At 43.8% G+C, this 26,272-nt stretch overlaps 1 protein-coding gene across 2 annotated transcripts in view; it reads left to right on the top strand.

Annotated features, from left to right (window-relative positions):
• The window catches only part of LOC135553258 (transcriptional coactivator YAP1), a 121,965-nt gene extending 96,004 nt beyond the window's left edge, over window positions 1-25,961 (top strand). Inside the window, exons 6-9 of one of the 2 annotated variants that reach the window (XR_010457571.1) lie at window positions 5,175-5,308; window positions 13,608-13,720; window positions 14,000-24,473; window positions 24,533-25,961. Coding sequence is in view for 1 of the 2 variants with exons in the window: in XM_064985432.1 (XP_064841504.1) it covers window positions 5,175-5,308; window positions 13,608-13,720; window positions 14,000-14,235 (483 nt within the window). In the remaining variant the exon portion in view is untranslated. Of the gene's footprint in view, window positions 1-5,174; window positions 5,309-13,607; window positions 13,721-13,999 lie in introns of both variants that reach the window. The other variant, XM_064985432.1, reaches the window with a different exon arrangement.
• The last annotated feature ends 311 nt before the right edge of the window (window positions 25,962-26,272 follow it).

Raw genomic sequence — 26,272 nt, 5'->3', positions numbered from 1 at the left:
TAGTATAGTGGTATAGTATAATATAGTGGTATAATATAGTGGTATAGTATAGTGGTATAGTATAGTATAGTGGTATAGTATAATATAGTGGTATAATATAGTGGTATAGTATAGTGGTATAATATAGTATAATATAGTGGTATAGTATAGTGGTATAGTATAATATAGTGGTATAGTATAGTGGTATAGTATAATATAGTGGTATAGTATAGTGGTATAGTATAATATAGTGGTATAGTATAGTGGTATAGTATAATATAGTGGTATAATATAGTGGTATAGTATAGTATAATATAGTGGTATAGTATAGTGGTATAGTATAATATAGTGGTATAGTATAATATAGTGGTATAGTATAGTGGTATAGTTTAATATAGTGGTATAGTATAGTGGTATAGTATAATATAGTGGCATAGTATAGTGGTATAGTATAATATAGTGGTATAATATAGTGGTATAGTATAGTGGTATAGTATAATATAGTGGTATAGTATAGTGGTATAGTATAATATAGTGGTTTAGTATAGTGGCACAGTATAGTGGCATATTATACTATAGTGGTATAGTATATTGGTATAATATAGTATAATATAGTGGTATAGTATAATATAGTGGTATAATATAGTGGTATAGTATAGTGGTATAGTATAATATAGTGGTATAATATAGTGGTATAGTATAGTGGTATAATATAGTGGTATAGTATAGTGGTATAGTATAATATAGTGGTATAGTATAGTGGTATAGTATAATATAGTGGTATAGTATAGTGGTATAGTATAATATAGTGGTATAGTATAATATAGTGGTATAATATAGTGGTATAGTATAGTGGTATAGTATAATATAGTGGTACAGTATAGTATAATATAGTGGTATAGTATAGTGGTATAGTATATAATATAATATAATATAGTATAGTAATATAGTATACTATACTATAGTAATATAGTAAAATATAGTATAGTGGTATAGTATAGTGGTATAGTATAGTATAGTGGTATAGTATAATATAGTGGTATAGTATAGTGGTATAGTATAATATAGTGGTATAGTATAGTGGTATAGTATAGTGGTATAATATAGTGGTATAGTATAGTGGTATAATATAGTATAATATAGTGGTATAGTATAGTGGTATAGTATAATATAGTGGTATAGTATAGTGGTATAGTATAATATAGTGGTATAGTATAGTGGTATAGTATAATATAGTGGTATAGTATAGTGGTATAGTATAATATAGTGGTATAGTATAATATAGTGGTATAATATAGTGGTATAGTATAGTGGTATAGTATAATATAGTGGTATAGTATAATATAGTGGTATAGTATAGTGGTATAGTATATAATATAATATAATATAGTAATATAGTATAATATACTATAGTAATATAGTATAATATAGTATAGTAATATAGTAAAATATAGTATAGTGGTATAGTATAGTGGTATAGTATAATATAGTGGTATAGTATAGTGGTATAGTATAATATAGTGGTATAGTATAGTGGTATAGTATAATATAGTGGTATAATATAGTGGTATAGTATAGTGGTATAATATAGTATAATATAGTGGTATAGTATAGTGGTATAATATAGTGGTATAGTATAGTGGTATAGTATAATATAGTGGTATAGTATAGTGGTATATTATAATATAGTGGTATAGTATAGTGGTATAGTATAATATAGTGGTATAGTATAGTGGTATAGTATAATATAGTGGTATAATATAGTGGTATAGTATAGTGGTATAGTATAATATAGTGGTATAATATAGTGGTATAGTATAGTGGTATAATATAGTATAATATAGTGGTATAGTATAGTGGTATAGTATAATATAGTGGTATAGTATAGTGGTATAGTATAATATAGTGGTATAGTATAGTGGTATAGTATAATATAGTGGTATAGTATAGTGGTATAGTATAATATAGTGGTATAATATAGTGGTATAGTATAGTATAATATAGTGGTATAGTATAGTGGTATAGTATAATATAGTGGTATAGTATAATATAGTGGTATAGTATAGTGGTATAGTTTAATATAGTGGTATAGTATAGTGGTATAGTATAATATAGTGGCATAGTATAGTGGTATAGTATAATATAGTGGTATAATATAGTGGTATAGTATAGTGGTATAGTATAATATAGTGGTATAGTATAGTGGTATAGTATAATATAGTGGTTTAGTATAGTGGCACAGTATAGTGGCATATTATACTATAGTGGTATAGTATATTGGTATAATATAGTATAATATAGTGGTATAGTATAATATAGTGATATAATATAGTGGTATAGTATAGTGGTATAGTATAATATAGTGGTATAATATAGTGGTATAGTATAGTGGTATAATATAGTGGTATAGTATAGTGGTATAGTATAATATAGTGGTATAGTATAGTGGTATAGTATAATATAGTGGTATAGTATAGTGGTATAGTATAATATAGTGGTATAGTATAATATAGTGGTATAATATAGTGGTATAGTATAGTGGTATAGTATAATATAGTGGTACAGTATAGTATAATATAGTGGTATAGTATAGTGGTATAGTATATAATATAATATAATATAGTATAGTAATATAGTATACTATACTATAGTAATATAGTAAAATATAGTATAGTGGTATAGTATAGTGGTATAGTATAGTATAGTGGTATAGTATAATATAGTGGTATAGTATAGTGGTATAGTATAATATAGTGGTATAGTATAGTGGTATAGTATAGTGGTATAATATAGTGGTATAGTATAGTGGTATAATATAGTATAATATAGTGGTATAGTATAGTGGTATAGTATAATATAGTGGTATAGTATAGTGGTATAGTATAATATAGTGGTATAGTATAGTGGTATAGTATAATATAGTGGTATAGTATAGTGGTATAGTATAATATAGTGGTATAGTATAATATAGTGGTATAATATAGTGGTATAGTATAGTGGTATAGTATAATATAGTGGTATAGTATAATATAGTGGTATAGTATAGTGGTATAGTATATAATATAATATAATATAGTAATATAGTATAATATACTATAGTAATATAGTATAATATAGTATAGTAATATAGTAAAATATAGTATAGTGGTATAGTATAGTGGTATAGTATAATATAGTGGTATAGTATAGTGGTATAGTATAATATAGTGGTATAGTATAGTGGTATAGTATAATATAGTGGTATAATATAGTGGTATAGTATAGTGGTATAATATAGTATAATATAGTGGTATAGTATAGTGGTATAATATAGTGGTATAGTATAGTGGTATAGTATAATATAGTGGTATAGTATAGTGGTATATTATAATATAGTGGTATAGTATAGTGGTATAGTATAATATAGTGGTATAGTATAGTGGTATAGTATAATATAGTGGTATAATATAGTGGTATAGTATAGTGGTATAGTATAATATAGTGGTATAGTATAGTGGTATAGTATAATATAGTGGTATAGTATAGTGGTATAGTATAATATAGTGGTGTAGTATAGTGGTATAGTACATAATATAATATAATATAGTATAGTAATATAGTATAATATACTATAGTAATAAGTATAATATAGTATAGTAATATAGTAAAATATAGTATAGTGGTATAGTATAATATAGTGTAGTAATATAGTATAATGTAGTATAGTAATATAGTATAATATAGTATAGTAATATATTATAATATAGTATACTGTAGTATAGTGGTATAGTATAATATAGTATAGTAATATATTATAATATAGTATAATGTAGTATAGTGGTATAGTATAATATAGTGGTATAGTATAGTGGTATAGTATAATATAGTGGTATAATATAGTGGTATAGTATAGTGGTATAGTATAATATAGTATAGTAATATAGTATAATGTAGTATAGTGGTATAGTATAATATAGTATAGTAATATAGTATAATGTAGTATAGTGGTATAGTATAATATAGTATAGTAATATAGTATAATGTAGTATAGTGGTATAGTATAATATAGTATAGTAATATAGTATAATGTAGTATAGTGGTATAGTATAATATAGTATAGTAATATAGTATAATGTAGTATAGTGGTATAGTATAATATAGTAATATAGTATAATGTAGTATAGTGGTATAGTGAAAGGAAAGACCAACAGCGTGCAGACACTAGGCCCTCTATGGAATACGTTTGACACCCCTTCTTTACAGTGTTAATTTAACTCTTGAATCAACATTAGACATGTTATACTGTAAAAATCTGCAGTAGTTAACACTGGCCCATGTGTTGTTTGCTATGAAAGGGACACATGTGCAGGCTTCCATAGTTTTACAGAAACTTTTATTATTCTAAAGAGCTGTAGATGCCACGTCCAGAACCCCACACTTACCTCAAAGGGTATTGATCTGGCAAGAGTTCTCCAAGGAACCTTAAGAGCTGAGGAAGACCCAGCCCACCCTCCCTACAGTACCCTCCCTACCCAGCCCACCCTCCCTACAGTACCCTCCCTACCCAGCCCACCCTCCCTACAGTACCCTCCCTACCCAGCCCACCCTCCCTACAGTACCCTCCCTACCCAGCCCACCCTCCCTACAGTACCCTCCCTACCCAGCCCACCCTCCCTACAGTACCCTCCCTACCCAGCCCACCCTCCCTACAGTACCCTCCCTACCCAGCCCACCCTCCCTACAGTACCCTCCCTACCCAGCCCACCCTGCCCTACGGGCCGTTCTGGTTCACTCTACAGAAACAGGAGATGGACTCCTGCCCTACGGGCCGTTCTGGTCCACTGTACAGAAACAGGAGAGGGACTCCTGCCCTACGGGCCGTTCTGGTCCACTGTACAGAAACAGGATATGGACTCCTGCCCTACGGGCCGTTCTGGTTCACTCTACAGAAACAGGAGATGGACTCCTGCCCTACGGGCCGTTCTGGTTCACTCTACAGAAACAGGATATGGACTCCTGCCCTACGGGCCGTTCTGGTTCACTCTACAGAAACAGGATATGGACTCCTGCCCTACGGGCCGTTCTGGTTCACTCTACAGAAACAGGAGATGGACTCCTGCCCTACGGGCCGTTCTGGCTTGGACAAGGTTTCTTACTTGTTTCCTTGACTTCCACTAACACGTGCTGTGTGTGCTGTGTGTGCTGTGTGTTCATAGGAGCTGGCTTTGAGGACCCAACTACCTGTCAGTATGGAGCAGGACGGGGGGACTCCCAACCCTGTGTCGTCCCCTGGGATGGGCCAGGACGCCAGAACCATGACAACCAACAGCTCCGACCCATTCCTCAACAGGTACGCCTTATCAGTTGTTCTGACAGCTTACCTCAACAGGTACGCCTTATCAGTTGTTCTGACAGCTTACCTCAACAGGTACGCCTTATCATTTGTTCTGACAGCTTACCTCAACAGGTACGCCTTATCAGTTGTTCTGACAGCTTTCCTCAACAGGTACGCCTTATCAGTTGTTCTGACAGCTTACCTCAACAGGTACGCCTTATCAGTTGTTCTGACAGCTTACCTCAACAGGTACGCCTTATCAGTTGTTCTGACAGCTTACCTCAACAGGTACGCCTTATCATTTGTTCTGACAGCTTACCTCAACAGGTACGCCTTATCAGTTGTTCTGACAGCTTTCCTCAACAGGTACGCCTTATCAGTTGTTCTGACAGCTTACCTCAACAGGTACGCCTTATCAGTTGTTCTGACAGCTTACCTCAACAGGTACGCCTTATCAGTTGTTCTGACAGCTTACCTCAACAGGTACGCCTTATCAGTTGTTCTGACAGCTTACCTCAACAGGTACGCCTTATCAGTTGTTCTGACAGCTTACCTCAACAGGTACGCCTTATCATTTGTTCTGACAGCTTACCTCAACAGGTACGCCTTATCAGTTGTTCTGACAGCTTACCTCAACAGGTACGCCTTATCATTTGTTCTGACAGCTTACCTCAACAGGTACGCCTTATCAGTTGTTCTGACAGCTTACCTCAACAGGTACGCTTTATCAGTTGTTCTGACAGCTTACCTCAACAGGTACGCCTTATCATTTGTTCTGACAGCTTACCTCAACAGGTACGCCTTATCAGTTGTTCTGACAGCTTACCTCAACAGGTACGCCTTATCAGTTGTTCTGACAGCTTACCTCAACAGGTACGCCTTATCAGTTGTTCTGACAGCTTACCTCAACAGGTACGCCTTATCATTTGTTCTGACAGCTTACCTCAACAGGTACGCCTTATCAGTTGTTCTGACAGCTTACCTCAACAGGTACGCCTTATCAGTTGTTCTGACGTCTTACCTCAACAGGTACGCCTTATCATTTGTTCTGACAGCTTACCTCAACAGGTACGCCTTATCATTTGTTCTGACAGCTTACCTCAACAGGTACGCCTTATCATTTGTTCTGACAGCTTACCTCAACAGGTACGCCTTATCAGTTGTTCTGACAGCTTACCTCAACAGGTACGCCTTATCATTTGTTCTGACAGCTTACCTCAACAGGTACGCCTTATCATTTGTTCTGACAGCTTACCTCAACAGGTACGCCTTATCAGTTGTTCTGACAGCTTACCTCAACAGGTACGCCTTATCAGTTGTTCTGACAGCTTACCTCAACAGGTACGCCTTATCATTTGTTCTGACAGCTTACCTCAACAGGTACACCTTATCAGTTGTTCTGACAGCTTACCTCAACAGGTACGCCTTATCAGTTGTTCTGACAGCTTACCTCAACAGGTACGCCTTATCAGTTGTTCTGACAGCTTACCTCAACAGGTACGCCTTATCAGTTGTTCTGACAGCTGACCTCAACAGGTACGCCTTATCAGTTGTTCTGACAGCTGACCTCAACAGGTACGCCTTATCAGTTGTTCTGACAGCTTACCTCAACAGGTACGCCTTATCAGTTGTTCTGACAGCTGACCTCAACAGGTACGCCTTATCAGTTGTTCTGACGTCTTACCTCAACAGGTACGCCTTATCAGTTGTTCTGACGTCTTACCTCAACAGGTACGCCTTATCAGTTGTTCTGACAGCTTACCTCAACAGGTACGCCTTATCATTTGTTCTGACAGCTTACCTCAACAGGTACGCCTTATCAGTTGTTCTGACAGCTGACCTCAACAGGTACGCCTTATCAGTTGTTCTGACAGCTTACCTCAACAGGTACGCCTTATCAGTTGTTCTGACAGCTGACCTCAACAGGTACGCCTTATCAGTTGTTCTGACAGCTTACCTCAACAGGTACGCCTTATCAGTTGTTCTGACAGCTTACCTCAACAGGTACGCCTTATCAGTTGTTCTGACAGCTTACCTCAACAGGTACGCCTTATCAGTTGTTCTGACAGCTTACCTCAACAGGTACGCCTTATCAGTTGTTCTGACAGCTTACCTCAACAGGTATGCCTTATCAGTTGTTCTGACAGCTTACCTCAACAGGTATGCCTTATCAGTTGTTCTGACAGCTTACCTCAACAGGTACGCCTTATCAGTTGTTCTGACAGCTTACCTCAACAGGTACACCTTATCAGTTGTTCTGACAGCTTACCTCAACAGGTGTGTCTGTTTATCTGAGGGCCAGTTTCCCAGACACAGATTTAGCCTGACCCACTAGAAACACCTTTGTCTTCGCTACATCTGTGTCTGGAAAAACCGGCTCAGAATGTTCTAGATATTCTTAACCCGGAAAAAAAAACACAGCTCCGAAAAAAACATTAGTCATGATTTGTGTCATAGTGTTTGAATTGTTGTGGATGATATCATCCCTGTTTGGAGCATGATTACCGTAACCTAATGTGAAAAACTCAGGGTTCTGGGGTCTCTGCCTTTCTTACACACACACACACACACACACACACACACACACACACACACACACACACACACACACACACACACACACACACACACACACACACACACTAGTGTGTGTGTGTGTGTATCCTATCAGAACTGTGTGTGCCTAGTGCTGTGGTGGGGGGAGTTTGAGCCCCTGTGTGAGCTGCCTGAGAGGCATTTCTCTGAACTTAACCCCATTCACATGGAAGTGACTCATTCAGACCAGGGGGGGCTGTGCTGAGAGAGTGAGCCTGCACAATATCGACATCTGTTGGACATGATCGGTACTGCAGGACAAGGAGTTTCACAGAGTTTTTAAACCCATAGGCTCAACATGTTGAGACTAGTTGGGCATCAGATTAGCCCAATTCCATGATAATGACATTGAATGATAATCAGGGATTTCTATTGGAGAAGCAGTTACTAAATATCGTTATATTAAATCTTTATTCTTTATTTTTAATCTTTATATTATATTATATACGGGCATTGAATTTCCCGTGCAGCTGAACATTTTGTCAAATCGAATTATATAAATGTTTTTTTATTTTTATGAAACATTTACAGATTGTAGTGGTTTTAAAAGGTATCGGAATGGTTAAGGAGTTTCTCCTATATTCAGCCATGTGTTGTTAAAACACTTTTAGCATTATGTCTGAGCCGGATGCATTGACAATGAGTGTACATGTTTACAGTACAACAGTACAACTTAGTCAGACACTGAAGACATTTATGGGAAACGGGTACATTGACCTATAGGAATGGAAACTGGTACATTGACCTATAGGAATGGAAACTGGTACATTGACCTATAGGAATGGAAACTGGTACATTGACCTATAGGAATGGAAACGGGTACATTGACCTATAGGAATGGAAACTGGTACATTGACCTATAGGAATGGAAACTGGTACATAGACCTATAGGAATGGAAACTGGTACATTGACCTATAGGAATGGAAACTGGTACATTGACCTATAGGAATGGAAACGGGTACATTGACCTATAGGAATGGAAACTGGTACATTGACCTATAGGAATGGAAACTGGTACATTGACCTATAGGAATGGAAACTGGTACATTGACCTATAGGAATGGAAACTGGTACATTGACCTATAGGAATGGAAACTGGTACATTGACCTATAGGAATGGAAACTGGTACATTGACCTATAGGAATGGAAACTGGTACATTGACCTATAGGAATGGAAACGGGTACATTGACCTATAGGAATGGAAACGGGTACATTGACCTATAGGAATGGAAACTGGTACATTGACCTATAGGAATGGAAACTGGTACATTGACCTATAGGAATGGAAACTGGTACATTGACCTATAGGAATGGAAACTGGTACATTGACCTATGGTAAACTGGTAGAGGTTTTGGTTTTCAGTATGTCAGTATGTGTTACACCTGTGCTGGTTATCACCTCGTTAGTCAGTATTAAAACATATATATATATTTAACCAGGCAAGTCAGTTAAGAACAGATTCTTATTTTCAATGACGGCCTACCAGGGAACAGTGGGTTAACTGCCTTGTTCAGGGGCAGAACGACAGATTTGTACCTTGTCATCTCTGGGATTTGATCCAGCAACCTTACAGTTACTAGTCCAACAGTCTAATCACCGGGTTACCTGCTCTAACCACGAGGCTACCTGCTCTAATCACCGTGTTACCTGCTCTAACCACAAGGCTACCTGCTCTAACCACAAGGCTACCTGCTCTAACCACGAGGCTACCTGCTCTTACCACGAGGCTACCTGCTCTTACCACTAGGCTACCTGCTCTAACCAAGAGGCTACCTGCTCTAACCACTGGGCAACCTGCTCTAACCACGAGGCTACCTGCTCTAACCATGAGGCTACCTACTCTAACCACTGGGCTACCTGCACTAACCACGAGGCTACCTGCTCTAATCACTAGGCTACCTGCTCTAACCACTGGGCTACCTGCTCTAACCACTGGGATACCTGCTCTAACCACGAGGCTACCTGCTCTAATCACTAGGCTACCTGCTCTAACCACTGGGCTACCTGCTCTAACCACTGGGCTACCTGCTCTAACCACTAGGCTACCTGCTCTAATCAATAGGCTACCTGCTCTAACCACTGGGCTACCTGCTCTAACCACTAGGCTACCTGCTCTAACCACTAGGCTACCTGCTCTAATCAATAGGCTACCTGCTCTAACCAGTAGGCTACCTGCTCTAACCACTTGGATACCTGCTCTAACCACGAGGCTACCTGCTCTAACCACTAGGCTACCACTTGACTACTGCTTTTGGATTGCCATATTCCCTTACTGACGTAGAAGGTGAAAACAATCGGGGCGCCCCACGTGCTAACGTCCAACCTGGAAATATACATGGAAAGACATGGAGTTTATGGAGTTTAGCCCTTTAGCCTTTGTTCCTCACAGCCAGCCATTGAGAGCCAGGGTGATAGACTGCCAGCCAATGAGGGCCAGGGTGAATAGACTGCCAGCCAATGAGGGCCAGGGTGAATAGCAAACAGCCAATGAGGGCCAGGCTGAATAGCAAACAGCCCCTGAGAACATGTGGTCCAGTCAGCAGACAGGACAGACTCTTCTCCCTCTACTACCCCCCTCTCCTCCCTCTACTACCCTCCTCTTCTCCCTCTACTCCCTCTACTACCCTCCTCTTCTCCCTCTACTACCCCCTCTCCTCCCTCTACTACCCTCCTCTTCTCCCTCTACTCCCTCTACTCCCCTCCTCTTCTCCCTCTACTACCCCCCTCTCCTCCCTCTACTACCCTCCTCTTCTCCCTCTACTCCCTCTACTACCCTCCTCTTCTCCCTCTACTACCCCCCTCTCCTCCCTCTACTACCCTCCTCTTCTCCCTCTACTCCCTCTACTACCCTCCTCTTCTCCCTCTACTACCCCCTCTCCTCCCTCTACTACCCTCCTCTTCTCCCTCTACTCCCTCTACTACCCTCCTCTTCTCCCTCTACTACCCCCCTCTCCTCCCTCTACTACCCTCCTCTTCTCCCTCTACTCCCTCTACTACCCTCCTCTTCTCCCTCTACTACCCCCCACTCCTCCCTCTACTACCCTCCTCTTCTCCCTCTACTCCCTCTACTACCCTCCTCTTCTCCCTCTACTACCCCCTCTCCTCCCTCTACTACCCTCCTCTTCTCCCTCTACTCCCTCTACTACCCTCCTCTTCTCCCTCTACTACCCCCCTCTCCTCCCTCTACTACCCTCCTCTTCTCCCTCTACTCCCTCTACTACCCTCCTCTTCTCCCTCTACTACCCCCCTCTCCTCCCTCTACTACCCTCCTCTCCTCCCTCTACTACCCTCCTCTTCTCCCTCTACTCCCTCTACTACCCTCCTCTTCTCCCTCTACTACCCTCCTCTTCTCCCTCTACTACCCTCCTCTTCTCTCTCTACTATCCTCCTCTTCTCTCTCTACTACCCTCCTCTTCTCCCTCTACTACCCTCCTCTTCTCCCTCTACTACCCTCCTCTCCTCCCTCTACTACCCTCCTCTTCTCCCTCTACTCCCTCTACTACCCTCCTCTTCTCCCTCTACTACCCTCCTCTTCTCCCTCTACTACCCTCCTCTTCTCCCTCTACTATCCTCCTCTTCTCCCTCTACTACCCTCCTCTTGTCCCTCTACTACCCTCCTCTTCTCCCTCTACTACCCTCCTCTTCTCCCTCTACTACCCTCCTCTTGTCCCTCTACTACCCTCCTCTTCTCCCTCTACTACCCTCCTCTTCTCCCTCTACTACCCTCCTCTTCTCCCTCTACTACCCTCCTCTTCTCCCTCTACTACCCTCCTCTTCTCCCTCTACTACCCTCCTCTTCTCCCTCTACTACCCTCCTCTTCTCCCTCTACTACCCTCCTCTTGTCCCTCTACTACCCTCCTCTTCTCCATCTACTACCCTCCCCTCTCTTTCACCAGCCTCCCCTCCCCCTCTCCCACAGTAGTCTCATTCATGCTGGCGTGGCTCTACTCTGCTAATTAGTGTCAGAGCTCTCTCTCTCTCTCTCTCTCTCTCTCTCTCTCTCTCTCTCTCTCTCTTTTCCTCGCTGGTTCTCTCTCTCTCTTTCTCTCTCTTTCTCTCTCTCTCTCTCTCTCTCTCTCTCTCTCTCTCTCTCTCTCTCTCTTTCCTCGCTGGTTCTCTCTCTCTCTCTCTCTCTCTCTCTCTTTTCCTCGCTGGTTCTCTCTCTTTCTCTCTCTCTCTCTCTCTCTCTCTTTTCCTCGCTGGTTCTCTCTCTCTTTTCCTCGCTGGTTCTCTCTGTCTCTCTTTTCCTCGCTGGTTCTCTCTCTCTCTTTTCCTCGCTGGCTCTCTCTCTCTCTCTCATGGCAGTAGAGATTGTTCTTGGAAAGTGGTCAGTGGGTTAGTTAAACTGTCCTGTCTCTCTCACCAGTAGAATATAGATTTAACGCCCTGGGGCAAGACTGATATTGAGGCCTCTGTATTCATGTTGTTATTGTTCATAATCTCCTTGTAGAACAACAACGGTAATGTCTGACCGTGTCTGGTGTCTTTTCCACAACAGAACCAACCAGGACAATATTTAGGTCTGAGTGAACAGGAGAAGGTTTAGGTCTGAGTGAACAGGAGAAGGTTTAGGTCTGAATGGACAGGAGAAGGTTTAGGTCTGAGTGAACAGGAGAAGGTTTAGGTCTGAGTGGACAGGAGAAGGTTTAGGTCTGAGTGGACAGGAGAAGGTTTAGGTCTGAGTGGACAGGAGAAGGTTTAGGTCTGAATGGACAGGAGAAGGTTTAGGTCTGAGTGAACAGGAGAAGGTTTAGGTCTGAGTGGACAGGAGAAGGTTTAGGTCTGAGTGGACAGGAGAAGGTTTAGGTCTGAGTGGACAGGAGAAGGTTTAGGTCTGAATGGACAGGAGAAGGTTTAGGTCTGAGTGAACAGGAGAAGGTTTAGGTCTGAGTGAACAGGAGAAGGTTTAGGTCTGAGTGGACAGGAGAAGGTTTAGGTCTGAATAGACAGGAGAAGGTTTAGGTCTGAGTGAACAGGAGAAGGTTTAGGTCTGAGTGGACAGGAGAAGGTTTAGGTCTGAGTGGACAGGAGAAGGTTTAGGTCTGAGTGGACAGGAGAAGGTTTAGGTCTGAATGGACAGGAGAAGGTTTAGGTCTGAGTGGACAGTTTAGGTCTGAATGGACAGGAGAAGGTTTAGGTCTGAGTGGACAGGAGAAGGTTTAGGTCTGAGTGAACAGGAGAAGGTTTAGGTCTGAATGAACAGGAGAAGGTTTAGGTCTGAGTGGACAGGAGAAGGTTTAGGTCTGAGTGAACAGGAGAAGGTTTAGGTCTGAGTGAACAGGAGAAGGTTTAGGTCTGAGTGGACAGGAGAAGGTTTAGGTCTGAGTGAACAGGAGAAGGTTTAGGTCTGAGTGGACAGGAGAAGGTTTAGGTCTGAGTGAACAGGAGAAGGTTTAGGTCTGAGTGGACAGGAGAAGGTTTAGGTCTGAGTGGACAGGAGAAGGTTTAGGTCTGAGTGGACAGGAGAAGGTTTAGGTCTGAGTGAACAGGAGAAGGTTTAGGTCTGAGTGGACAGGAGAAGGTTTAGGTCTGAATGGACAGGGGAAGGTTACGCTCTGACTGAGCCAACATACTCAGTGTTTACCGTGAATGCGGTCTTCGCTACATTAGCTTTAAATTTCAATCACACTGAATAGAGAAATAGGTTTCATCCATGTCTCCAGATAACATTGTGGAGCCATAAAGATTGACTGTGTCCTGTCTTGTGTCCACAGTGGGACCTACCACTCTCGGGATGAGAGCACGGACAGCGGTCTGAGTATGAGCAGCTACAGTGTCCCCCGTACCCCCGACGACTTCCTCAACAGTGTGGACGAGATGGACACTGGTGAGACTAGACAGCACCTTGTTCTACCAAGTCCACTACTGACCAGGACCCTTTAGGGGGAAAGTCTGATGACTCAATCTCCTCTTTAACGCTTCTCGCCGAGTCTAGACAACAGTTATATTTTGTCAAGCGAGGTTGAGTTACAAAGACCTATTTAGTCGAGGTCAATATTGGAAGTTATTGGGGCATAAATTCATTATTAATAGGACCTACAAGCTGATAACGTAATACATTCTAACCACGTCATAACGCATCCATGTTGTCGTTTGGCATCATTAGGGGACGCCCTGCCGGTCTCCATGGGGACGCAGCCCAGCCGTTTCCCTGACTACCTGGACACCATCCCGGGGACGGACGTGGACCTGGGCACGCTGGAGAGTGACAACATGGCCATGGAGGGGGAGGAGCTTATGCCTAGTCTCCAGGAAGCCCTGAGCTCCGACATCCTGAACGATATGGAGTCAGTCCTGGCCGCCACAAAGATCGACAAGGAGAGCTTCCTCACATGGTTATAACAAGGTTATAACATGGTTATAGAACACGCTGGACCCTTATACGGTATACAGTGGGGGTTCCCAAACTTTTGTTTTCTCTGTGTCCCATCTGAGGTGGGTGTTGTGACCCCCCATCGGACTTGAACAGTGGAACTGCATATTCTGACCTACTGGTATATAGGAGAGAGGAGAGGAGAGGGATGAGAGGAGAGGAGAGGAGAGGGATGAGAGGAGAGGGAGGAGAGGAGAGGAGAGGGATGAGAGGAGAGGAGAGGGATGAGAGGAGAGGAGAGGGATGAGAGGAGAGGAGAGGAGAGGAGAGGGATGAGAGGAGCCTGGGAAGGGATGATGGGTTCTAGGAAGAGAGACATCCTCTCCTCACTAAGTCTACACTCTGAACTGCTACCTAGTCAACCTACATGATTTGATACAACAGAGACATTCAACCAACGTGTGACGTCTGTCGTCTGACGTCTGTCGTCGGTCAGCATACACAATGATACTGACATATTTTTTTGGCAGTGCTATTCTCTTGTTTCTATGTCTTTATTTTAGTTGTCTGTGTCTTCAAGGCTGGCCCATGAACAGACCATTTAATCAAGGGTCCCCAAATCTCTTCACACGGCTTGCCTTGTCCTTCATCTAGGTCTCTTTACCTGGCGCAGGAGAGCTGCTCATTTGTCTACCCAACCATCACATCAAGGGAGTCTTTACCTGCTGGCTGGCCGGCTGGCACTAGGCAAGGGGCTTGGTCCTCTCCTTCTCCCCTAACCCCCACTACCCCCATACTGTATCTGAGCTGGACAGTCCTCTCCTTCTCCCCTAACCCCCACTACCCCCATACTGTATCTGAGCTGGTCAGTCCTCTCCTTCTCCCCTAACCCCCACTACCCCCATACTGTATCTGAGCTGGACAGTCCTCTCCTTCTCTCCTAACCCCCACTACCCCCATACTGTATCTGAGCTGGACAGTCCTCTCCTTCTCCCCTAACCCCCACTACCCCCATACTGTATCTGAGCTGGTCAGTCCTCTCCTTCTCCCCTAACCCCCACTACCCCCATACTGTATCTGAGCTGGTCAGTCCTCTCCTTCTCCCCTAACCCCCACTACCCCCATACTGTATCTGAGCTGGTCAGTCCTCTCCTTCTCTCCTAACCCCCACTACCCCCATACTGTATCTGAGCTGGTCAGTCCTCTCCTTCTCCCCTAACCCCCACTACCCCCATACTGTATCTGATCTGGTCAGTCCTCTCCTTCTCCCCTAACCCCCACTACCCCCATACTGTATCTGAGCTGGACAGTCCTCTCCTTCTCCCCTAACCCCCACTACCCCCATACTGTATCTGAGCTGGTCAGTCCTCTCCTGGAGAGACTGTCTAGTCCACAACACAACTCTGGAGAGACTGTCTAGTCCACAACACAACCCTTGAGAGACTGTCTAGTCCACAACACAACCCTGGAGAGACTGTCTAGTCCACAACACAACTCTGGAGAGACTGTCTAGTCCACAACACACCTCTGGAGAGACTGTCTAGTCCACAACACAACTCTGGAGAGACTGTCTAGTCCACAACACAACTCTGGAGAGACTGTCTAGTCCACAACTCTGGAGAGACTGTCTAGTCCACAACACAACCCTGGAGAGACTGTCTAGTCCACAACACAACTCTGGAGAGACTGTCTAGTCCACAACACAACCCTGGAGAGACTGTCTAGTCCACAACACAATCCTGGAGAGACTGTCTAGTCCACAACACAACTCTGGAGAGACTGTCTAGTCCACAACACAACTCTGGAGAGACTGTCTAGTCCACAACACAACTCTGGAGACACTGTCTAGTCCACAACACAACCCTGGAGAGACTGTCTAGTCCACAACACAACCCTGGAGGGGCTGTCTTGTCCACAACACAACTCTGGAGAGACTGTCTAGTCCACAACACAACTCTGGAGAGACTGTCTAGTCCACAACACAACTCTGGAGAGACTCTCTAGTCCACAACACAACTCTGGAGAGACTGTCTAGACTGTCTAGTCCACAACACAACCCTGGAGAGACTGTCTAGTCCACAACACAACTCTGGAGAGACTGTCTAGTCAGCAACACAACCCTGGAGAGACTGTCTAGTCCACAACACAACCCTGGAGAGACTGTCTAGTCAACAACACAACCCTGGAGAGACTGACTAGTCCACAACACAACTCTGGAGAGACTGTCTAGTCCACAACACAACTCTGGAGAGACTGTCTAGTCCACAACACAACCCTGGAGAGACTGTCTAGTCCACAACACAACTCTGGAGAGACTGTCTAGTCCACAACACAACTCTGGAGAGACTGTCTAGTCCACAACACAACCCTGGAGAGACTGTCTAGACTGTCTAGTCCACAACACACCTCTGGAGAGACTGTCCAGACTGCCTAGTCCACAACACAACTCTGGAGAGACTGTCTAGACTGTCTAGTCCACAACACAACCCTGGAGAGACTGTCCAGACTGTCTAGTCCACAACACAACTCTGGAGAGACTGTCTAGACTGTCTTGTCCATAACACAACCCTGGAGAGACTGTCTAGTCCACAACACAACTCTGGAGAGACTGTCTAGTCCACAACACACCTCTGGAGAGACTGTCTCGTCCACAACGAAACCCTGGAGAGACTGTCTAGACTGTCTAGTCCACAACACACCTCTGGAGAGACTGTCTAGTCTGTCTAGTCCACAACACCACCCTGAAGAGACTGTCTAGTCCACAACACAACTCTGGAGAGACTGTCTAGTCCACAACACAACTCTGGAGAGACTGTCTAGTCCACAACACAACCCTGGAGAGACTGTCTAGTCCACAACACAACCCTGGAGGGGCTGTCTAGTCCACAACACAACTCTGGAGGGGCTGTCTAGTCCACAACACAACTCTGGGGAGACTGTCTAGTCCACAACACAACTCTGGAGGGGCTGTCTAGTCAGCAACACAACCCTGGAGAGACTGTCTAGTCCACAACACAATTCTGGAGAGACTGTCTCGTCCACAACACAACCCTGGAGAGACTGTCTAGTCAGCAACACAACCCTGGAGAGACTGTCTAGTCCACAACACAACTCTGGAGAGACTGTCTAGTCCACAACACAACCCTGGAGAGACTGTCTAGTCCACAACACAACTCTGGAGAGACTGTCTAGTCCACAACACAACTCTGGAGAGACTGTCTAGTCCACAACACAACCCTGGAGAGACTGTCTAGTCCACAACACAACCCTGGAGGGGCTGTCTAGTCCACAACACAACTCTGGAGGGGCTGTCTAGTCCACAACACAACTCTGGGGAGACTGTCTAGTCCACAACACAACTCTGGAGGGGCTGTCTAGTCAGCAACACAACCCTGGAGAGACTGTCTAGTCCACAACACAATTCTGGAGAGACTGTCTCGTCCACAACACAACCCTGGAGAGACTGTCTAGTCAGCAACACAACCCTGGAGAGACTGTCTAGTCCACAACACAACCCTGGAGGGGCTGTCTAGTCCACGACACAACTCTGGAGAGACTGTCTCGTCCACAACACAACCCTGGAGAGGCTGTCTAGTCCACAACACAACTCTGGAGAGACTGTCTAGACTGTCTAGTCCACAACACAACCCTGGAGAGACTGTCTAGTCCACAACACAACTCTGGAGAGACTGTCTAGTCAGCAACACAACCCTGGAGAGACTGTCTAGTCCACAACACAACCCTGGAAAGACTGTCTAGTCCACAACACAACCCTGGAGAGACTGTCTAGTCAACAACACAACCCTGGAGAGACTGTCTAGTCCACAACACAACTCTAGAGAGACTGTCTAATCCACAACACAACCCTGGAGAGACTGTCTAGTCCACAACACAACTCTGGAGAGACTGTCTAGTCCACAACACAACTCTGGAGAGACTGTCTAGTCCACAACACAACTCTGGAGAGACTGTCTCGTCCACAACACAACCCTGGAGAGACTGTCTAGTCCGCAACACAACCCTGGAGAGACTGTCTAGTCCGCAACACAACCCTGGAGAGACTGTCTAGTCCGCAACACAACCCTGGAGAGACTGTCTACTCCACAACACAACTCTGGAGAGACTGTCTAGTCAACAACACAACTCTGGAGAGACTGTCTAGTCCACAACACAACCCTGGAGGGGCTGTCTTGTCCACAACACAACTCTGGAGAGACTGTCTAGTCCACAACACAACTCTGGAGAGACTGTCTAGTCCACAACACAACTCTGGAGAGACTCTCTAGTCCACAACACAACTCTGGAGAGACTGTCTAGACTGTCTAGTCCACAACACAACCCTGGAGAGACTGTCTAGTCCACAACACAACTCTGGAGAGACTGTCTAGTCAGCAACACAACCCTGGAGAGACTGTCTAGTCCACAACACAACCCTGGAGAGACTGTCTAGTCAACAACACAACCCTGGAGAGACTGTCTAGTCCACAACACAACTCTGGAGAGACTGTCTAGTCCACAACACAACTCTGGAGAGACTGTCTAGTCCACAACACAACCCTGGAGAGACTGTCTAGTCCACAACACAACTCTGGAGAGACTGTCTAGTCCACAACACAACTCTGGAGAGACTGTCTAGTCCACAACACAACCCTGGAGAGACTGTCTAGACTGTCTAGTCCACAACACACCTCTGGAGAGACTGTCCAGACTGCCTAGTCCACAACACAACTCTGGAGAGACTGTCTAGACTGTCTAGTCCACAACACAACCCTGGAGAGACTGTCCAGACTGTCTAGTCCACAACACAACTCTGGAGAGACTGTCTAGACTGTCTTGTCCATAACACAACCCTGGAGAGACTGTCTAGTCCACAACACAACTCTGGAGAGACTGTCTAGTCCACAACACACCTCTGGAGAGACTGTCTCGTCCACAACGAAACCCTGGAGAGACTGTCTAGACTGTCTAGTCCACAACACACCTCTGGAGAGACTGTCTAGTCTGTCTAGTCCACAACACCACCCTGAAGAGACTGTCTAGTCCACAACACAACTCTGGAGAGACTGTCTATTCCACAACACAACTCTGGAGAGACTGTCTAGTCCACAACACAACCCTGGAGAGACTGTCTAGTCCACAACACAACCCTGGAGGGGCTGTCTAGTCCACAACACAACTCTGGAGGGGCTGTCTAGTCCACAACACAACTCTGGGGAGACTGTCTAGTCCACAACACAACTCTGGAGGGGCTGTCTAGTCAGCAACACAACCCTGGAGAGACTGTCTAGTCCACAACACAATTCTGGAGAGACTGTCTCGTCCACAACACAACCCTGGAGAGACTGTCTAGTCAGCAACACAACCCTGGAGAGACTGTCTAGTCCACAACACAACTCTGGAGAGACTGTCTAGTCCACAACACAACCCTGGAGAGACTGTCTAGTCCACAACACAACTCTGGAGAGACTGTCTAGTCCACAACACAACTCTGGAGAGACTGTCTAGTCCACAACACAACCCTGGAGAGACTGTCTAGTCCACAACACAACCCTGGAGGGGCTGTCTAGTCCACAACACAACTCTGGAGGGGCTGTCTAGTCCACAACACAACTCTGGGGAGACTGTCTAGTCCACAACACAACTCTGGAGGGGCTGTCTAGTCAGCAACACAACCCTGGAGAGACTGTCTAGTCCACAACACAATTCTGGAGAGACTGTCTCGTCCACAACACAACCCTGGAGAGACTGTCTAGTCAGCAACACAACCCTGGAGAGACTGTCTAGTCCACAACACAACCCTGGAGGGGCTGTCTAGTCCACGACACAACTCTGGAGAGACTGTCTCGTCCACAACACAACCCTGGAGAGGCTGTCTAGTCCACAACACAACTCTGGAGAGACTGTCTAGACTGTCTAGTCCACAACACAACCCTGGAGAGACTGTCTAGTCCACAACACAACTCTGGAGAGACTGTCTAGTCAGCAACACAACCCTGGAGAGACTGTCTAGTCCACAACACAACCCTGGAAAGACTGTCTAGTCCACAACACAACCCTGGAGAGACTGTCTAGTCAACAACACAACCCTGGAGAGACTGTCTAGTCCACAACACAACTCTAGAGAGACTGTCTAATCCACAACACAACCCTGGAGAGACTGTCTAGTCCACAACACAACTCTGGAGAGACTGTCTAGTCCACAACACAACTCTGGAGAGACTGTCTAGTCCACAACACAACTCTGGAGAGACTGTCTCGTCCACAACACAACCCTGGAGAGACTGTCTAGACTGTCTAGTTCACAACACAACCCTGGAGAGACTGTCTAGTCCGCAACACAACCCTGGAGAGACTGTCTAGTCCGCAACACAACCCTGGAGAGACTGTCTACTCCACAACACAACTCTGGAGAGACTGTCTAGTCAACAACACAACTCTGGAGAGACTGTCTAGTCCACAACACAACCCTGGAAAGACTGTCTAGTCCACAACACAACCCTGGAGAGACTGTCTAGTCAACAACACAACCCTGGAGAGACTGTCTAGTCCACAACACAACTCTAGAGAGACTGTCTAGTCCACAACACAACTCTGGACAGACTGTCTAGTCCACAACACAACTCTGGAGAGACTGTCTAGTCCACAACACAACCCTGGAGAGACTGTCTAGTCCGCAACACAACTCTGGAGAGACTGTCTAGTCAGCAACACAACCCTGGAGAGACTGTCTAGTCCACAACACAACCCTGGAGAGACTGTCTACTCCACAACACAACCCTGGAGAGACTGTCTAGTCAACAACACAACCCTGGAGAGACTGTCTAGTCCACAACACAACTCTGGAGAGACTGTCTAGTCCACAACACAACTCTAGAGAGACTGTCTAATCCACAACACAACCTTGGAGAGACTGTCTAGTCCACAACACAACTCTGGACAGACTGTCTAGTCCACAACACAACTCTGGAGAGACTGTCTAGTCCACAACACAACCCTGGAGAGACTGTCTAGTCCGCAACACAACTCTGGAGAGACTGTCTAGTCAGCAACACAACCCTGGAGAGACTGTCTAGTCCACAACACAACCCTGGAGAGACTGTCTACTCCACAACACAACCCTGGAGAGACTGTCTAGTCAACAACACAACCCTGGAGAGACTGTCTAGTCCACAACACAACTCTGGAGAGACTGTCTAGTCCACAACACAACTCTGGAGAGACTGTCTAGTCCACAACACAACTCTGGAGAGACTGTCTAGTCCACAACACAACCCTGGAGAGACTGTCTAGTCCACAACACAACTCTGGAGAGACTGTCTAGTCCACAATACAACTCTGGAGAGACTGTCTAGTCCACAACACAACTCTGGAGAGACTGTCTAGTCCACAACACAACTCTGGAGAGATTCTCTAGTCCACAACACAACTCTGGAGAGACTGTCTAGTCCACAACACAACTCTGGAGAGACTGTCTAGTCCACAACACAACTCTGGAGAGACTGTCTAGTCCACAACACAACCCTGGAGAGACTGTCTAGTCCACAACACAACCCTGGAGAGACTGTCTAGTCCACAACACAACCCTGGAGAGACTGTCTAGTCCACAACACAACCCTGGAGAGACTGTGTAGTCCACAACACAACCCTGGAGAGACTGTCTAGTCCACAACACAACTCTGGAGAGACTGTCTAGTCCACAACACAACTCTGGAGAGATTCTCTAGTCCACAACACAACTCTGGAGAGACTGTCTAGTCCACAACACAACTCTGGAGAGACTGTCTAGTCCACAACACAACTCTGGAGAGACTGTCTAGTCCACAACACAACCCTGGAGAGACTGTCTAGTCCACAACACAACCCTGGAGAGACTGTCTAGTCCACAACACAACCCTGGAGAGACTGTCTAGTCCACAACACAACCCTGGAGAGACTGTCTAGTCCACAACACAACCCTGGAGAGACTGTCTAGTCCACAACACAACTCTGGAGAGACTGTCTAGTCCACAACACAACTCTGGAGAGACTGTCTAGTCCACAACACAACCCTGGAGAGACTGTCTAGTCCACAACACAACTCTGGAGGGGCTGTCTAGTCCACAACACAACTCTGGAGAGACTGTCTAGTCCACAACACAACTCTGGAGAGACTGTCTAGACTGTCTAGTCCACAACACAACTCTGGAGAGACTGTCTCGTCCACAACACAACTCTGGAGAGACTGTCTAGACTGTCTAGTCCACAACACAACTCTGGAGAGACTGTCTAGTCCACAACACAACTCTGGAGAGACTGTCTAGTCCACAACACAACTCTGGAGAGACTGTCTAGTCCACAACACAACTCTGGAGAGACTGTCTAGTCCACAACACAACCCTGGAGAGACTGTCTAGTCCACAACACAACCCTGGAGAGACTGTCTAGTCCACAACACAACTCTGGAGAGACTGTCTAGTCCACAACACAACCCTGGAGAGACTGTCTAGTCCACAACACAACTCTGGAGAGACTGTCTAGTCCACAACACAACTCTGGAGAGACTGTCTAGTCCACAACACAACTCTGGAGAGACTGTCTAGTCCACAACACAACCCTGAAGAGACTGTCTAGTCCACAACACAACCCTGGAGGGGCTGTCTTGTCCACAACACAACTCTGGAGAGACTGTCTAGTCCACAACACAACTCTGGAGAGACTGTCTAGTCCACAACACAACTCTGGAGAGACTCTCTAGTCCACAACACAACCCTGGAGAGACTGTCTAGTCCACAACACAACTCTGGAGAGACTGTCTAGTCCACAACACAACCCTGGAGAGACTGTCTAGTCCACAACACAACTCTGGAGAGACTGTCTAGTCCACAACACAACTCTGGAGAGACTGTCTAGTCCACAACACAACCCTGGAGAGACTGTCTAGTCCACAACACAACCCTGGAGAGACTGTCTAGTCCACAACACAACTCTGGAGAGACTGTCTAGTCCACAACACAACTCTGGAGAGACTGTCTAGTCCACAACACAACTCTGGAGAGACTGTCTAGTCCACAACACAACTCTGGAGAGACTGTCTAGTCCACAACACAACCCTGGAGAGACTGTCTAGTCCACAACACAACCCTGGAGGGGCTGTCTCGTCCACAACGAAACCCTGGAGAGACTCTCTAGTCCACAACACGACTCTGGAGAGACTCTCTAGTCCACAACACAACCCTGGAGAGACTCTCTAGTCCACAACACAGTGAGAAGCAGCAGCTCAACCTTCTTAGTTGTCTGGAACGACTCCTGCTTCCCGCCATCTCATTAAAAGTGTCTTTGGAAAATGTGTGAACATCATACACTCCTGCTTCCTGCTTCCTGGCCTTTTTTAATTCATTTATTCTTATGTCTTTTACATTTTTATAGTTTTAAGATGTTGTTTTTAATGATGAGCCTGGGAAAACCAAAAATGATGTATCGGAAGTTTGGGGAAGAACTACTGATTTGGAAGGTTAGGTTAAATTAGGTTAAGTTAAATTAGGTTAAATTAGATGAGGTTAAATTAGGCTCGGTTCATTTAGATTAAATTCGGTTAAGTTAGGCTAGGTTAAGTTTGGCTAGGTTGAGTTAGGCTAGGTTGAGTTAGGCTAGGTTAAGTTAGGCTAGGTTAAGTTAGGCTAGGGCAACATTCCAAATGGCACTTATTCCCTAAATAGTGCACTATTTTTGACCAGAGCTCTGTGGCCACTGGTCAAAATGAGTGTACTATATAGGGAATAGGGTGCCATTTGGGAGACAGCCTAGGTTATACAAGATGGAGTCCCAGTTCGGACTGTGTGGTGGTGATGGGGGATGGGCTGGAGCCTGGGGCTGGGTACCTTGTATACTATACCATACTGCTGCTTGGCTGTGCCAGCATGTCTAGACGTTAAACCTTTCATTGTCAAATCAAGTGCCTTCAGTTGTATTGTTTTGAGAGAAGAACAGGGAAAAAACAAAGGAACGCCAAGTTTTCTGTATTGTAGTGTATTGTAGTGTATTGTAGTGTATTGTAGTGTATTGTGTATTGTGACTTCAAGCAATAATGATGTATCGTAGAAATGGTATTATTGACGAACAAACCACACTTCCCTCTACTTACCCAAATGTTTAATAATCAAAAGTTTCTATTGTTAAAGGTTTTATAAAAACGTGTTATTATGACCTTTTAAATCTTCTTTATTTTCACGGTCTGATTCACGCCTGATTCATGGTCCGATTCACGGTCTGATTCACGGTCTGATTCACGGTCTGATTCACGGTCTGATTCACGGTCTGATTCAAGCCTGATTCACGGTCTGATTCAAGCCTGATTCACGGTCTGATTCACACCTGATTCACGGTTGCTTTGTTCTGATCTTTTAATACTCTTCTATGTTTCTTAGGTTATTACATGATGTATAATAGATCAAACAGATTCTTGGTTTTTTACTTTAGTTTTTTTTTTTTGGATTGATATGTTTGTTTTTATCACTAAATGACGTGGACGTCTTCACAGAGAAACAGACCGATTCCGTTACAAGTTGTCTCTGTTAGGATTTTTAACTGATTTGATGTAGTTGTAACCTTTTCGACTTACAAGAAGAACAAAAGGCACTTTGGATCAATAAGGGCTTGTTTGATGTATCTGCATCCTGAATGGCACCCTATTCCCTACACAGTGCACTACTATATATAGGGAATAGGGTTCATTTTAAGAGCCAGCCATTGTCTCCCTGTCTGAAAGGCAGTCTACAGATATCCCTTCCTGCCCTGTTGTAGACCTGCTGTGCTGCTGAAACAAGATGGTGGTTAGGACCTGTTTTATCTGGTGAGAAGAGCATGTCATGACGGTTAGAGAGGTAAGGTTAGAGGTTACAACCGGGGTTCGATTTGAATCCGTGGTAAATGTGAGTTACAGTATGTTGGCTTTAGTTGGTGTACAGGTAGAATTTCTCCTTATGAAAAAACAACCAGCTATGGTTTTACAGTCAAGAATTGTTGTGATGTGACAGATTCCAAAGAGTGATTTTTTTCTTCTTCTAGTGAGTCTTCTTTCAACTGATACTGAATCTAATTTCACGAGCGAGAAAAAAAAACCTAAATGATTTGTTATTATCAATCTCTGTCCATCTGTCTACCTATATACACATGTACGTATAAGCTAATGAGAATGTCAATTAGGTTAGGGTTTCAAGGTAACCGAGGTGTCTAGACGGTCATTGTGATGAACTTAACTGAGGATTCTAGAAGTTCTAGAATAGAACAGACAAGTACGTGATTCTTCCGGAATGATTTCTGTCACGTGTTTGACAACACTACAACAACGTTGGTGATCCACTACAGTGACTTATCTTGTTAAAGTTTGGTGGTCGAATAAATGATGCATTTGTCACATAAGTGTGATTTTTTTTTTATGCTTAGCTAGTTTTGTTAGACTATTAGTTAACTGTTGACTGTTTGTGTAGTACTAATCACTCACGTTTAAAGGATTGGTATTTAGGTATTGTCTAAATGCAAACGTCAAAAATAAATTTCTATGTTCAGTAACGATGATCTCTAAATCTTTTCAGAGATAATATGTACATGTATTGTAGAAACAAATTCTGTTCCATATGTATCCCTTTCTGTAATACTTTAGAATTGGCCTGGAATAATGTATATACTGTAGTAATAAAGTATATACTGTAGTAATAAAGTATATACTGTAGTAATAATGTATGTACTGTAGTAATAAAGTATATACTGTAGTAATAAAGTATATACTGTAGTAATAAAGTATGTACTGTAGTAATAAAGTATGTACTGTAGTAATAATGTATGTACTGTAGTAATAATGTATGTACTGTAGTAATAAAGTATATACTGTAGTAAAAAGTATGTACTGTAGTAATAAAGTATGTACTGTAGTAATAATGTATATACTGTAGTAATAAAGTATATACTGTAGTAATAAAATATGTACTGTAGTAATAAAGTATGTACTGTAGTAATAATGTATGTACTGTAGTAATAAAGTATATACTGTAGTAATAAAGTATGTACTGTAGTAATAAAGTATATACTGTA

Source organism: Oncorhynchus masou, chromosome 13 (assembly GCF_036934945.1).
Source record: "Oncorhynchus masou masou isolate Uvic2021 chromosome 13, UVic_Omas_1.1, whole genome shotgun sequence".
NCBI lineage: Eukaryota > Metazoa > Chordata > Actinopteri > Salmoniformes > Salmonidae > Oncorhynchus > Oncorhynchus masou.
This window is presented reverse-complemented; position numbering and strand designations above follow the sequence as displayed.